The 17727-nt window shown below is 32.3% G+C and overlaps 1 protein-coding gene across 1 annotated transcript; it reads right to left on the bottom strand.

Moving 5' to 3' along the window:
• Positions 1–4720: 4720 nt before the first annotated feature.
• Positions 4721–16191, bottom strand: LOC132637938 (3-hydroxyisobutyryl-CoA hydrolase-like protein 5). The gene is made up of 17 exons (XM_060354950.1): positions 15951–16191; positions 15220–15366; positions 12779–12837; positions 12239–12322; positions 12055–12123; positions 10672–10735; positions 10485–10558; positions 9911–9994; positions 9714–9798; positions 8911–8996; positions 8046–8167; positions 7887–7947; positions 7634–7732; positions 7127–7228; positions 6991–7032; positions 5814–5920; positions 4721–5716 (listed from the first exon to the last, which is right to left on the bottom strand). Exons 1-17 carry the CDS (start codon positions 16189–16191, stop codon positions 5605–5607), a joined length of 1638 nt encoding a protein of 545 aa, XP_060210933.1. The 3' UTR covers positions 4721–5604.
• Between the last annotated feature and the right edge of the window lie 1536 nt (positions 16192–17727).

Raw genomic sequence — 17727 nt, forward strand, 5'->3', positions numbered from 1 at the left:
CAAATATTGTACACCCATATACACACCATATACAAATATTATACACCCATATACAATATTATAACCCTTATATCCATATACACCCATATAAACCCGTATACAATATTATACACCCATATACAATATTATAACTCATATATCCATATACATCCATATACACTCATATACAATATTATACAATATAATACACCTATATACAATATTATAACCCATATATCCATATACACCCATATACAATATTATACGCCCATATATAGTCATCGCCGGAGTTCCGTTCTCCGACGTATACACCGACATCCAATATTATACACTCATATACATCCATATACAGTCATCGCCGGAGTTCCGTTCTCCGGCGAACTCCAACACCACCACCATAACCAACTGTTCAAACATTAAAGATCTGACGTGACAGAGGGAGAGGGGAAATAAAAAAAAACAAATTTTTTTTAAAAAATTAAAGATCCGGCGTGACAGAGGGAGATGAGAAATTTAAAAAAAAAAAACTAAAAAACTAAAAAAATTAAAAAATAATAATAAAAAAAATTAAAAAAGGAGGCAGTGGCGAACTCCAAAAAATAATAAAAAAAATTAAAAAAAAAAAAAGAAAAAGAAAAAGGAGGCAGTGGCGAACTCCAAAAAAAAAAGGAGGTAGTGGAGAGAGGGGGAGGAAGAGGGGAATGAGTCATTTTTTGAAAAATAGTTTTTGTTTAACCGGAAGATGGGTTACTGTGGGCAAGAAACTCAAATATGGGCTAAATTTGATAGTATTGGTACCCCAATTGATATTGAGTCTAATTATCCCTAGATTTAACGGGAATTGTGAAAAAAAAAAATCGAAACTTATATTCAGAGGTCTTTTTTTTGCAATTTTTGCTATTTTTAGTCTATTTGGTGCCTGTTACAATTTTTTGAGTCTTAGTTTCTGATACTTTTAGTATATTTTGTGCAGTTTTCTACGATTTGATAGAACATTTCTTGTATTTCTAGTGCTCATTTTTACTGGTAGGAAATGACAATTACGATGACCCTTTTTGAGGTTAGTGAAGACTAAGACTTTCTCAGTAGAAAAAGACTGTTCATTTTGCTACATCTCCAGGGTCAAGGAAGGAACAAAGCCATTTTTTATGCTAGGGTTTTAGATAGGGTTTATGGGAGTGTTAAGTTTGATAAGGTTTTCAAGAAACACTGGAAAACCAAATCGAAGGGAAAATCCAACCTAAAGGGACGTTAAAAAGATAGAGTGAAAATATATTTTGAGATATTTTGGTATAGTATGAGAAAATTACAAGAATGGTCATCAAATACTAGGTCTAAATAGTCCCTTGAATATATCCATTGACAACTTTGGTCCTTTAAGTTTGTAAAAGTTAGTACTAGCGTTTTTTTGTTTCCATCAAATGTTTATTAAATTTTGATCATCGCTCTATATATTTAAGGAAGGTTATGAAAAAGTTTAAGGGCAACTCACATTTGGAGGTGCATGTTTTAGAGTTATATTTTCGTTTTTGGATGCTACTTATCGTGTGGCTTAATCATTTCTCAAGGATAGTGAAGTTACTATTCTGTTTGCTCGTGGAGAAAATTCTAACTATTTTGTAAAAATCTTTTCTACTCGCCTCTAAGCCAAATAAGTTTCATTTGATTTTTTCATCTTATCATTATTATTTGTATTTTAACATAGCATATACCTAAATGCAATACCAAGTCAACAATTATTTATCAACTTCAAACAAGCTGAAATTAGTTATATGATCCTTAATTTGTTTCCCTTGTTCTTTTCCGTTTTCAATATTGTTTGTTGACATGGTCTGGCTTCATGTGCATATTTATAGATTAATAATAACTCTGTTAATAGTTGTTGTCTTTCCTCCTATTTCCTTTCCTTCAAAGCAATAAGCTCAAAAAAAAATTCAATGTACCCAAAAAGAAAAACAATATTTTTGCTAATATTTGACAGCAGGGGTATATAGCAAATAGCATCCTCTACCTCCTACGCCGTTTCTATATTTAATAGACGGCTTATGCCCGTGTGCACACTTTAGATTATAGTGCATTTATGTGTATGTAGTTGTTTTTGAATAGTGATAATATATATATATATATATATATATATATATATATATATATAAAGTATATATTATGTTCAAAACACGATTAATATAACATTATAGTTTGTGCTCCGTATCTAAAATTTTATTATATTAATGTTTGCTATGAACACAAAATCGGCAAATTTATTAATATTTTTTAAAAGAGAAGACTTGTTTAAAAGGAAACTATTTTCTTCTCTTTGAGATAAAATAATAGCAATATTTAAGCATCTGTTGATACTTTCAATTTTAATTCGATTAATTTAAAGGTGTAAAATACTTATTATTTTTTAATCAAATTTTGATTTGGACAATTCTAATTCAAATTATTAAATTAATTTTACATGTTTAAAACGAAACAAAGTAGAAATTGATTTTTTATTTAAACGAAGAAATACTATTTTTTAATTTTTAGTAAATATTCTCGGTTTAGCTCATTTTACTTGTCATGTTGTCTTTTGCATGGTTTTTTAAGAAAACGTCGATTAGAATTAGAATTTGACTAATTTACCTTATTCATTATTTGATCTGCATTTGATATATTTTTTTTTACGACATTAATTTCTTTTCACATTTATTAGAGTCAGAATAAAAATAAAAAAGTAATTAAATTCTATCTTATTTTAAAATATAAATATTTTAAGTATATTTATTTTAGTAAGCATAACAAATAAATGACATAGCGGAATAACAAATACAACAGTTTAATATCTAGATTAGATCTCAAGCTAATATAAAAAAAAATTGTATGGTTTGACTACTTAACCTTTTGAAGAAAAGCAATTTCATGGATTGACACGCACGAGGTAATGAATTCATCATTATTGACTTAATGAGATACATTGGAAATTACATGAATATTGTTTGATTTTTTAATAGGGGGTGCACTTTTTTTTTTTTTTGGACATTATTAATTTGCACTATTTTTATGCATATATATACTATGTTCAAAGCACGATTAATATAACATTGTAGTTTGTACTCCGTATCTAAAAATTTATTATATTAGTGTTTACTACGAATACAAAGTCTGCATTTTTTTTTAATATGGGGTTCACTTTTTTTTTTATATTACTTGATTTTGTTAATATGGGGTCCACTTTTTTTTTACCGTGAGTTTGGAGATGGTGGGATCCACTTTTTATTTTATTTTATTTTTATTGCTTGATGTCGTTTAGTATAGGGTCCACCCTTTATGGGGTGCACTTATTTTTTTTTTAACATTATTAGTTTGTACTATTTTTATGCATATAATATATATACATATACTATGTTCAAAACACGATTACTATAACATTGTAGTTTGTGCTCTGTATCTAAAACGTTATTATATTAGTGTTTGCTACGAATATAAAGTCTGCCCTTTTTTTTTTAAACATTATATTTTTTTTAATATGGGGTTCACTTTTTTATTTTTTATTTTTTTATATTGCTTGATTTTGATAATATGGGGTCCACTTTTTTTTTTTCCCATGAGTTTGGAGATGGTGAGTTCCATTTTTTTTCTTCCTTTTTTTTTATTGCTCGGTGTTATTTAGTATGCCCCCCCCCCCCCCCCCCCCTTTTTTTTTTAAAGGGACAACGAACGACGAAGCATAGGTCTAAACCTATGCTTTATATAGTTTTTTTTATTTTTATATATATTGTTTGGTGTTGTTTAGTATGGGGCCCACCCTTTTGGACATTATTAGTTTGCACTATTTTTATGCATATAATATATATATATATATATATATATATATATATACTATGTTCAAAACACGATTAATATAACATTATAGTTCGTGCTCCGTATCTAAAACTTTATTATATTAGTGTTTGCTATGAATACAAAGTCTGCACTTTTTTTTTGACATTGTTTATTTTTTTAATATGGGATTCACTTTTTTTTTTTTTTATATTGCTTGATTTTGTCAATATGGGATACTATGTTCAAAACACGATTAATATAACATTGTAGTTTGGGCTCCGTATCTAAAACTTTATTATATTAGTGTTTGCTACGAATACCAAGTCTACACTCTTTTTTTGACATTATTTGTTTTTTTAATATGGGATTCACTTTTTATTTTTATTTTTTATGTTGCTTGATTTTGTTAATATGGAGTCCACCTTTTTTTTTTCCCGTGAGTTTGGAGATGGTGGGTTCCACTTTATTTACTTCTTTTGTAAGAAAAAAAAATATTGGTTGGTGTTTTTTTTTATTTTTTAATATTGGTTGGTGTTTAATATGGGGACCACACTTTTTTTTTTAAATGCTTAATTGGTTGGTGTTTTTTATGGGGACCACACTTTTTTTTAAAGTATTTTAAGTATGTTGCTGTACAATAATTTCATTTGCTCCCACTAATGGGTTGATACGCATGTGACAATAAATCCATCATTATTGATTTAATTGTTTGATTTTCTAAGCACTTTTGTATTTTAAGTATGTTGCTGTACACTAATTCTATTTGCTCTCTCTAATAGGTTGATACGCATGTGACAATGAATCTATCAGGCTATATGGGCCCACAATTTTTTTTTTCAAAAATTGGAAAACGGATATATATATATATAAGTATTTTAAGTATGTTGTTGTACAATAATATCATTTGCTCCCTCTAATGGGTTGATACGCATGTGGCAATAAATCCATCATTATTGATTTAATTGTTTGATTTTCTAAGCATTTTTGTATTTTAAGTATGTTGTTGTACAATAATATCATTTGCTCCCTCTAATGGGTTGATACGCATGTGGCAATGAATCCATCATTATTGATTTAATTGTTTGATTTTCTAAGCACTTTTTTTTAACATTGTTTGTTTTTTTAATATGAGATTCACTTTTTTTTTTTTTAATATTGCTTGATTTTGTTAATATGGGATCCACTTTTTTTTTCCCGTGAGTTTGGATGTGGTGGGTTCCACTTTTTTTTTTATTACTGGTTGGTGTTTAATATGGGGCCCACAATTTATTTTTTTAAAATATTAGTAGTTGTTTAAAATATGCGGGCCACAATTTTTTTTTTTAAATATTAGTAGTTGTTTTAAAATATTAGTAGTTGTTTAAAATATGTGGGCCCACAATTTTTTTTGGGCCCACAAACGGACAACAAAAAAGTGCTACAAACGGACGACGAAAAAGTGCCCACACCCAACTTTCTATATAGTAGTAATGTTCCTATCTCTCTAAACTTAAATGAGTATAATGAATTGTTCTAAAAGGAAGATCCACAACAACGCATTTTTCACTTTCCTTGTCACAGTTACAAACTTTTATCATGTGGAAGCTATGGTATATACACACACAATTTGTTTCTTGGAAAAATATTATTTACACACATTTAAATAAAGAAAACCCTTTGAAGCAGTATCAGATGTCAACTCCTATACATCGTAGACCGACATTTATATGATTAAATATAGAAGTTGGTTTGACCATGTAATAAAACAAAGTTAATGAATTCAATCTTAACAACTTTAAAGATCGAATTCATCAAGTTTAAATTTTGAATCTAGATATGATCTCATAGGGTAGATCGTATACGGCCAGTTCCCATACCAATTGATTGAGATCCCTTTTGATTCTTCTCTCGGTTAATCTGAAAATATATCGAATTTTCATATTTTCCATCCCACCTGTTGATCATATTAGATGAATTATTACATGTCACATAATGCAAGGTATAGAGGAGCATTATTTTGAAGCCAAAAAAAAAGTGTGAATGAACCAAACCTGAACTCTTCATTATCTGGAATTTGGAGCTCCAAATATTCTTCAAATGGCTTGAAAATTAAGTTGAGTTGCTCATCTTTTACCTTCTCAAGAGTTGGAGGGTACCACTGACAGTTGATGAAGTATATGTAAAAGACATGTATTACATATACTTATCAATTTGTTGTGTGGATAATTTATCTCCCGTTAGCATATTATTGTCATTTTTTTCTTTTTCTATTTCTTAGACTGTTTCATTAGTCATAAACACATATTTAAAATTGGGATGGAGAGATTATATCTGGGCACATGTGTAGGAAAATATGCACAGGAAGCCTATTTGCACAACATCATTTAAGGCACAATCACTTTTTAAAAACTTTCATCCATAATCAGTTAAGGGTTTCAAGTTTCAACGTTAACATTACCAGTGTTACTGATCTGAAGAAGTGAGTTTTGAATTACGAATATGAAATTGCATTTAAATCAAGTGGATGTTGTTGGAAAAGCTTGTAAATATTTTCTATTTCGAAACTATTCGGCCTAAACTTGCAAATATTTGAGCATTGTGCCTAAACTATTTTCTATTTCGAACATATATGTCTAAAGCATCAGATATACATGTTTGAGGTTTGGCCTTGGTAACCCAAACTTTTCAAGCACGGATGTCGGAAATTTGTCCTTGGCAAGCCAAACTTCAGACGTGAATTTTTACAACTTCGGCCTAAACTTGCAAATATTTGACCATTGTGCCTATTGCTTAAATTGTGGTACCAAAACTAGCTATCTCTTCACTTGCTCCCACATGTCGACATGCATAAAGGGACAGATCAACTCGAGTTCGAGCCCTGATAATGGAGAAACTCCTATGAAGTGCTTCCTCTTATAGTAGATCGTACATGATGCGAATTTAAATTAATTAGGCCATAAGTTTCGAATATCAAATAGTTTTAAAAAGGAGATTTTACACCACACAACATTTTTTTTTTTTAAACAAAGTTTAGCTAGTATAATTACTATATAATCTGTGTATAACTAATGTGTATACGTTATATATATATATATATATATATATATTTGTTATATATTGAGTATATCCTATTGGTTACAACGATTATGGTTAACAGATAAAAAATTAACCGTTGGCTAAACATATTAAGATCTCTTTTAAAAAGAATAATGAAAGGAAGAGACATACCTTTGGAGGGTTATCCTTGTCAATTAAAACAGCACGTATACCCTTGTAAACAATAAGAAGAAAAAACTCGACTTACATTCAAAAAGGAAAAGTTATTTTTAGAAATATAGCTTTAACATTATACTACAATACTTACCTCATAGATATCACCAGATATGATTGTTCTTAAGATGTTCGTTGTAAGTCTAAATTCTCGTTTGAGGCATTCAGACAACGTTTGTTTTCTTCCTTCTCGAATCTGAAATATTTGATATTTATCATTTTTGGTAGTTGAAGTCCGATAATTACAATACAAACAAAAGATCGATACATCATAGAAAAAAATCTAATCATACTTAAGATTAATGTGTGTTTAATATGTTCAATGCAAGTAAGTATACGAACGATTCTTTTTAAATATAGTGATATGTAACAACAAAAATCCAAACTAAGTGATTGTTATGGTCACATACTAGTTATGCGCGGATAATAGTGTACCATATTAGGTCATCTAGTTTAAATTCGATGTACTAATGATGTAAAAGACATCTACACAATTAGGTTATTTATAGGATAATTTCCAAAAAAAATAAAAAATCAGTGATTAGCATCGATCAATAATTAATTTACTATCATAGGTTAAACTACAATACTGAAGAATTACCGATTTTAGTGTTATTTTCAATCCTGTTGGGGATGATTCTTTTAGCCCTTCAAGCACTGCTATAATCCAATCACTTCCTACTTTCCTTGCCTCAACTTCCTGAAAATGAGATAAGCATCTCAATTAATGAGGTCACTATGGAATTATAGTACGAAAATTATTTTACTCTCAATATAAATCACTTAAATCTTTTGGTCATCATAATTTACAGAACTCAAAAACATATTTTGGTAAGGCTGAAGAATTCTCTTACAAGTGATTTCATTATCTCCTCCATGGAATCCTTGGAAAAACACTCATTGATTATAGGAAGCCTAAATTAATTTATAGGGCATATCTCAGTTATATCCGAAAAACGAAGAAGAAGAAAAAAGATATAGATTGCATTAATTTATTAATGAAAATGTGTTACTTGTTCAAGATGCTTCTTTCATCTATCTGAATATCTGTTGAGAATTCTTCAATGACTGATTTGATTGCTGTCTCTTCACCAGTGGTTAAGCTCAACAAGCTCTTCTCCAAGTAAAGCAATTTCTAACATAAATAAAAAAAGAAAATACATACACATTATTAACAAATACATATAGATATCATGTTTTCTTTAGGGATCGTCTAAATAATTTTTAGATTATAAGATTAAGTTGACCTACAATAACAGATAACTCTTCATATCAAATCTGATATGATATCTGATTTGATATGATATCTGAAAAATAGAGTAATAGCATGACTCTGTAACAGTAGGATGTGCCATACTGTGGAGGTTAGAAACTCTACTATGATACGATAGCCGAAAAGAGGTCACCTTAGCTATTTCCAAGAATAACTCACTTACTTCTTAAGAGAAAACACACTCTTAAAACAACCAACCTAACTAACGCACAACACTAGCTTTATATAAAAGGTTTATAACTCAAATTAAGATGTTGTACATTAAGGGTTAAAGACCTTTATCTTACAAAATCTAACAAGTAAGGTCGTAAGGATCACCAACCGATGTGAGACTTAAAATCTAATAAAGATAAGGATGACAACTAATCTTATCAAGATAAGGATGATATAATTAATCTTATCAAGATTAAAATGATAAAAGAAAATGCGATAAAATTGTTGAATCATCATATGATAAGTTATTGCATCATCTATGATAAGCTGCTACATGAACAAGTGATAAGCTCCTCATAGTATCGCTATTTTAGTCATTTTGTGCAACTAGAAGGATCTTTGGTGAAGCAAGAAAAAGGAAAAGACAGTGAAATATGAAAGCTTGGACTAACATCAGAAGGAACAAAATGTGTGGCAAGTTCAGCAGCAACCACTTCTTTACCCTTCAGCTTTGCCCCAGTTAAGCCCAAGTATTCTCCTATACATACAGTCATACGTTATGTCAATTGAAATATATCAATCAGTGCCTCGGAGTTCATCATAGAAGAAAGGGAAGAAGGTCGAAAATACTTCTCTACTATACAAATATCTCTATATAACTTTAGGGTCAATCATATTTTGTTGTTAACAAATCGTCCCGTATATACCTATCACCGTAGCGGACATTCCAAAATCGAAGTATAACTAGGGGTAATTTTAAACTATAGTCAAAGTAGAGGGGTAAATTTGAACTTTTCTAAAAGTATTTTGACATTTGGAATCTACCTGGTCTACACTGAGGCTCCGTTAAAGTCAAAAGTAAATAAATACAACCGTTAGCAAATCGTTTCATATTTGCCTTTCACCTTAATGGACATTCGCAAAATTGAAGTATAACTGCGGCAATTTTAGATTATAGTCAAAATAGATGGGTGAATTTGTACATCTGCCTAACGTATTTTGACACGTCGAATTCACCTTGTCCATACTGAAGCTCCAATAAACATAAGGGCAATTAAATACATCACGCACGATTTGAGAGAGATAAGAATATGAACTATTTCAAAAGTATAACAAAGACTAAGATTAAGATAGTTCATATAGTAAACGAGTACATTTGGATTTTCTCCCTAGAAGAAAAAGAATTTATAGGATTTTCAACTTAGCCATGAGATTACAATATCTATTTATTCAACTGCTACATTTGAAGGCTTACCAAGTCGACCAGGAAGTCTAGAAAGCATATAAGACAAGCCACAATCTGGATGAAATCCTAGTCTTGTTTCTGGAGTTGAAAAAAACTAATACCAACAAAATAAAAAGTTAGATATGATATATATGCATGTCTCCACTCTCCTCTTACAACTGATCAGATTAAAATCAGATTTGAAAATAGTGGATAGATATACTAACAGATTTTTCAGTGACAACAGAGAACCTCATTGGCACCATTAAGGAAGTACCTCCACCCATACACATACCATGAACAAGAGCAACCTGTCAAGTATATCAACATTTAGTAAAGGGAAAATTAAGACAGTAAAGTCATAAAATTATTTGTTGAGTATATAAAGATTATCCATTGTAACAGTAAATTATAAATCAATTTATTCTCACACTAAATTAATCGAATTTTACGCACCATAACAGTAAGAGGGGGAAGACTAGTCCACAAAACATTTCCTGTTCACGCAGGGTCTGAGAAAGAGCATAACCTCAAGGGAATGTAATGTAGACCCTACTTACACGGTATAAGAAAACTCATAAAAATTGTTACGCACCACAATAACAGTAAAGTCACCATTATAAATAAGATTTGTCGTCAAATTAGGTAACATCCAGACATAAATAATAATAATTTAATGAACAAAGTTCAACTACTTTAATATGATAAAAAGTATTTTTATGACTTTACTGTTATAGTGGATACAGTCAGTTACATGATGTAAATATTATGACCTGCAGAGGAGTATCAGACAACATGTACCTGTGGTTTCTTATATGTATGAATGTGGTAGCAAAGCCAATACACTCTGTAGGCAACTTCTACGCAAGGATCCCCTAAGAAATAGAAGTAGCAAATGTCACATTTTGGTGATCATTGAATAGTTTTGAAACATAAAATTAATTATTTCTGCCCCCAAAAAGAAAACAAATAAAATAAAAATAGTTACTTGTCTTTCGGCCATCATAGAACATTCTCAAATCCCCACCAGCAGAAAAAGCTCGGCCAGCTCCCTATTTTGCATTAAAGAGAAAACCCAACTTCAAGAAATAGTAAATTTGGGAATATAGGGTAATAAGCGTACATGATTTAGAGAAAAAAGAAAATATTTGTCACCGCAAAGGTTGTGGATGGTAATTATCCCTTACTCCTTAATTTGAGGTATTGGGTTCGAGCATCGGGAATAGAGTCGTGTTTGGCATATAGGTAGCCCTGTATCCCTAAAGTGGGACTGTACAAATCCAGATTAATCGAATTCCAAAGCGAAAGGCTATGGCGGGTGGTAAGTATCTCATCTTTAATTCGAGGTCTCGTTTTCGAACACCTAAAATAGAGTAGCCTTTGGTGAGGTGTTGTTGGACTACCTTTAGTAGAGAGCCCTTTACCCTCAATAGGACTTTCTGGTGTGAGTTCGGGTTAATCGGATCCCAAAAGGAAAGGCTGCATGATGGGTGGAAAATATCTCACCCTGAGATTTCGGGTTGAGCCTTGAAAATTGAGTTGTTTTTTGTAGGGAGCCCTTTTGTGAGGACCCCACCGCCTGGGTCGCCCAGGACCGGTGAGTAGACTACAGGTGTAACCCATGCATGCTGTAGCCCCCTCCCATGCTTGACATGGCTTGACATACTGGGGTATTGTCTCTGTAGGGGTGCAAGCCAATTCGATTTCACTCTGCAGAGTATCGAACCCGCGACCTCCTACTCCTTTACATTCCCTGAGGTCCTGGGCGACCCAGGCGGTGGGGTCCTCACAAAAAAAATGAGTACATATGTATATATATAACATCAGTAAACACAAGGCGCCTTTTTTGTGAGGACCCACAGCAGGTGTAACCCATGCATGCAACTGTGAACCCCCTGGGTATCTGGACCCCATGAACATGACTTGACATAACATGACATACTCAGGTATTGTATGAGCAAGAGACACAGACGATTCGATATACGCTGCAGCGGCTGGTATCGAACCCGTGACCTCTCCCCTTTTGTTCTCCCAAAGGAGACACCTCTCACCAATTGAGCTGCAGCTCAATTGGTAAGAGGCGATTCCCTCAGGGGAATGTAAAGGAGTAGGAGGTCGCGGGTTCGATACTCTGCAGAGTGAAATCGAATTGGCTTGCACCCCTACAGAGACAATACCCCAGTATGTCAAGCCATGTCAAGCATGGGAGGGGGCTACAACATGCATGGGTTACACCTGTAGTCTACTCACCGGTCCTGGGCGACCCAGGCGGTGGGGTCCTCACACCTTTACCCTAAATTAGAATTTTTCGGCACGAATTCAAAGTAATCGAATCCCAAAACGGATACTGGATGAAAAAAAAATTACTTGCCTTTATGATAACAAGTTTTGCATTGTCATCTTTCTCAACTTTCTCGAATATTTGTCCTAGCAGCAATGCCTATTGTACAAAGGAAATTGAAATGGTGTTTTTGTTAATTGAAAAAAAGCCATTTCAAATAATTCTTGACTTGAATAATCATATTTGATCCCCTTCTATCTATTTGTAAAGATACCTCTTTTGTAGAGATGGCATTTAACTGGTTAGGACGATTTAAAGTGTGCACTGTGACATGGCCAAATTCCTCAGCAATAACAACCTGGTGAAAAGTTCAATCTTTTTTTACAGTCATATACCAATATTTGAGATATAGGATAAACAATTATAATAGTAACGTATGCAGAATTTTGCATATTCTAATTAAACACAATAAAAATAACACATTATAACCACCTACCATCATTTAAGTTATATACATTGTCTATGAAATGTTTACACTATCAGATCATCTTTATCTGTTTTAACTGGTAACTTATCTTATTTTCAAGATTATAAATCGATCTCACATATTAAAAATGTTAGAATTATTCCTTTTGCATATATAGTCGATTAAACATAAATGATTTGACTTTTCCGTGGCTTTGTTCAAAAAAAATTATACTTGTAGATATCCTTTAAATTAGTGACCGTATAGTGTAAAAAATTAAATTAGTAAGTAGATATAACTTAATTAAATTCTCTCTAATATATCTAGGCATAAAATATTAAAGATTACCCCTTTTTCTGCTTTTAGCGTTGCTTCAGCCATCTGAAACTTAACTGCAGAACTTGGAGCTGAACATAGTTGAAATTTATAAGTTACCATGATTAAAAAAGCATTTGTAAATTATATATATAATAGAGTTTCGAGTAAAAAAAAAGTTGTGGCAAGTCCACTTACACAAATGAGAACTTTGAATTAAAATACTTTGAAACAATAAAGATATATAATGGTAAAGAAGTTGAGTTTAGGTTCTTTTGTACACAGAAGATGACCTTTAAATATATGTGTTTGGAGCATCATTAAATTTTTTTTTTTTTGTTATAATATAATAAACAAACTAGACAGCTAACAAATGTCATAAAATATTCATATCACATTTGCCAACGATTATTGCTGGGATTTTAATTTAATTACTTACAAAATCTTATAAAATATTCACGACACATGTGCATTATGTATTGATTAAGTATCTTCAGATTTTGATTACCAGATATGTAAGATATTAAATCAACAATCATAATAAAGATTAAGACGCAATATGTAGATATAAACGCATAATCTTGAGTTAGAATTAAATAAATGGAATGTACTTTCAACTCCATGATCAATTTATCAGCGATAGCTGTTGGCAATTAAACTTGAGATCAACTTTCACAATTCACTAGTTATCACACTTGGCGGAGGACGGATTGATGCGGGCGGTTAAAGAAAAGGAATGACAATCTTCTAAAGAAAAAGTGTACATGACACCAATTAGAGATGAAAGTAAATAGTTTTATAAGAAATAACACAACATGCGCTTTTCAGCTCGATGAAGGCGAATCTCACATCGCAATGAGAGATGAAAGTAAATACTAACTTTATAAGAAATAACATAAGCTTATGTTGGTGAAAATACAACTGAAAGTACAATTACAATTAAAAAATAAAATGAAGAAATAAAATATCTTCAGGCTGAAGCGCGGATATCTCGCTCTCTTTAAGGAGATTCAAGCCCATTGCAGCAAATCTTTACCGGTCCAGCAATAATCTTCTTGACTTGTCCCCTCCAGGATACAACAGCCCGACAACGTCGTACAACTCAACAAATTCTGGACAAGATGTTGAGTCCAAAGCTCCACCAAAAAGAACACCTTCCTTTAACTAAATAAAATTCTCTTTGTTAACTCACCTTCATGCACTCTATATTTTTCTCTACACCCACAAAGTAAGGATGACTAACTAGTTATAGCTAAGAAAATCATCCTTGAATTGAATAGGATATGAATGGGGTAGTAAAGTAGGTAGATAATCGAAAACTATGATTTAGAGGTTACATAAGTTACAAGACTAAAGAGGATGAATATTGGTGATTAATGTGTAGGAGGTTACAAAGAAAGTAATTGTCACTTTCTTGACTCTAGTGGCCTCTAACGTACAGGTGATTCAGCAACATTATGGACACATTAATATGAAATGAGATAGTCCTGGCCAAATGAGTTTCAAATGAAAACAAAATGGTCATTCTTCTGCCACCAACGAAATGGTAACAGAGGCATTTTAATATGAAATTTTCTTAATATTAAAATGCGTATAAGAACCATCAATCCCCAATTCATTTTAATATTAAATAAGAGAGTTTACCAGCTGAAAGGAGACTATTATGCAGAGTGAAGGTGTGCTCTATATTGAACCTCGACTTAGTAAAACAATAATCTTTACTCCAGAGTCGTAGTGGTCTCAGACTTGAATTATGACTGTTTAAGGGAAATAAAGAATCACTACTTACACATAATAATCAAGGTGATGACATGAGCTTTAACAGCCAGCACATTACGGCCTTGTGCTATCCCGGTTTTCATGAGTGCTTTTGAGAACGAGCCCAATTCTCATAGGAAGCGGCCTACTTCCACACTCACATAGGTGAAATCTGTCAAGGGTGCTTCTGTAACATTAACACCCCACTCATACGAGCTATAACATTTCATTAAGAGTTTATAAACTCAACCTCCACAAATCGTTACAGAATAATGCACTCACACCATAGGGAGGGAATAAATATAATAGTGCATTTTTTTCACAAGAAGTCATCATATGATTTGTTTTTCCCACTGAACCTGGTTATAGGATCTCTAGTCCCCAGTTTGAGTTTCCTCATATATGACTCGTGAATTTATGGACTTCAATCCCATCCCCCTCGATGTGCTCTAGACCCTTTCTCTTGCCAAGGCCTTGGTTAGTGGATCTACAAGATTATCACAAGATTTGACATAATCAACGTTAATGGTACCACTTGTCAAATATGATCTCACAGTACTGTGTTTTCTCCTTATAGGTCTGGATTTACCGTTGTAATAACAGTTTTGAACTCTATCAATTGCAGCGGTGCTATCAATGAATTAAAATAAGAGGAATTGGTTTTTCAAAATAAGGTATTTGACATAGTAAATATCTCAACCAATTTGCTTCTTCACTAGCTGAAGTTAAAGCAATTAGTTCAGCCTCCATGGTAAAGTTAGCAATAATAGTTTGCTTTTTTGATTTCCAACAAATAGCACCACCTCCCAAAGTAAAAATATAACTAGTGGTAGAACAGGAATCACCAGATAAAGTGTTCCAACCTGCATATCAGAAAAGTCTTCAAGTACAGCAGGATATTTTTTTATAAAACAAGCCATAAGTTTTTGTCCCAATTAAATATTTCATAGAGGTATTTTTGTTAGCATTTGGAGTAACATTATTTGAAGTAATTAAATTTACCTTGTTTGTGACAAGTTGTAAGGTGCTTTCTTCCGTTTGCAAAAGTGCATCTTGGCCCCTTGCCTCTTCTTCCATGCGGATTCGCATAATCAACGTCTCAAGTGAAGTTTCCTTTTGTTTATGGCACATAGTTTTTTGAAATTCCTTCCATGAAGGTGGAAGTTTATCTATTATGCCACAAACAATAAGGTTATCTCCAATTTTGATATCCTCGGACCTAAGCTCTGCAATGATCATTATAAAATCTTGAGCTTGGTCTACCATTGATTTGTTGTCCACCATTTGGAAACGAAAAAAAATCTACTAGCAGCATATTTTTTCGCTCCAGCTTCCTCGGTATCATATTTACTCTGCAAAGCTTTCCAAATTTTCTTTGCAGTAGAGTAAGTTCTATCATAATAATCATAAAAATTATCCGATAGACAATTAAGAAGATAATACTGACACTTGTATGAATCTTCATCGTACTTTTCAATTTTTTCTTGAAGAGAAATAAGTTCTTCATCATTTATGAAAGAGTTGTCTACTTTATTTGGATGCTTCTCAGTTAATACATAAGAAACATTGAGAAGACTTAAGTAGAAAAGTACTTTACCCTTCCATCTCTTGAAATGAGTACCGTTGAACCGAAATGGCTTGTGAAGATCTCCCACTTTGATATCCGTGGATTTTTCAATTGTAGCCATTGAATCTCCTTAAAATTGTTGGTTAAAATACAACTGAAAGTACAATTACAATTAAAAAATAAAATGAAGAAATAAAATATCTTCAGGCTGAGGCGCGGATATCTCGCTCTCTTTAAGGAGATTCAAGCCCATTGCAGCAAATCTTTACCGGTCCAACAATAATCTTCTTGACTTGTCCCCTCCAGGATACAACAGCCCGACAACGTCGTACAACTCAACAAATTCTGGACAAGATGTTGAGTCCAAAGCTCCACCAAAAAGAACACCTTCCTTTAACTAAATAAAATTCTCTTTGTTAACTCACCTTCATGCACTCTATATTTTTCTCTACACCCACAAAGTAAGGATGACTAACTAGTTATAGCTAAGAAAATCATCCTTGAATTGAATAGGATATGAATGGGGTAGTAAAGTAGGTAGATAATCGAAAACTATGATTTAGAGGTTACATAAGTTACAAGACTAAAGAGGATGAATATTGGTGATTAATGTGTAGGAGGTTACAAAGAAAGTAATTGTCACTTTCTTGACTCTAGTGGCCTCTAACGTACAGGTGATTCAGCAACATTATGGACACATTAATATGAAATGAGATAGTCCTGGCCAAATGAGTTTCAAATGAAAACAAAATGGTCATTCTTCTGCCACCAACGAAATGGTAACAGAGGCACTTTAATATGACATTTTCTTAATATTAAAATGCTTATAAGGACCATCAGCTAACATGGCATGTGTTCTCTTAGGCTCGATGATAGCGTAGCCTGAGAAACGAATTAATTTGTGTTAGGCCTGTTGAGCTAAAACGGACAATACATGCTATAAGTTTAATTTGAATATTGTGACATAACCCGCAGAATTCGACTGATGGGATGTCAACCTTTCTCTGATAGCTAGAGAAAGAAGATATATTCTTTTTTATTCACCACTTGAGCCGCGTCATTATCCTTTGTAATCAACTTAACTCAAGTTAAAATTTCATCAAGATCTTAGTAACAAGAAGTTTAGTTGTCATTGTTTCTTTCCCCTCAAAGTGTAACTCAGTGGCGGAGCCAGGATTTTCATCTAGGGGGTTCAAAAATTCTAAAAGGTAAATACACGAAGAAGTCAGGGGGTTCAACATCTATTATATATACATAATAAAATAGTTTTAACTTTAAAAATACACTGTAATTTTTCGCCGAGGGGGTTCGGATGAACACCCTGGAGCCAATGTGGCTCCGCCCCTAAGTGTAAGTGCTTCCATAATCACAATCGAGCAAACGCTGTGACGGAAGAATAAATCCGTCACAATTTTGTGTTTTGTTGCAGTGGATTAATTAAGTCAATTATTTTTGTAATGCAAAATCCTAGAACTTTTATTTTTTGTAAGTATATATTTTACGGATTAAACTAGTGTAAAAAGTACAAGCAGTACTATTGATGTTTTTTATTTTTTTTATAAACACTAGTCTCTGGTAACGTGCGTTGCACGTTAGCCTCTTATCATTATTATAAAACTTCTATATATTTAAAAAGTTATACTATAAAATGGAAAAT

Source organism: Lycium barbarum, chromosome 4 (assembly GCF_019175385.1).
Source record: "Lycium barbarum isolate Lr01 chromosome 4, ASM1917538v2, whole genome shotgun sequence".
NCBI lineage: Eukaryota > Viridiplantae > Streptophyta > Magnoliopsida > Solanales > Solanaceae > Lycium > Lycium barbarum.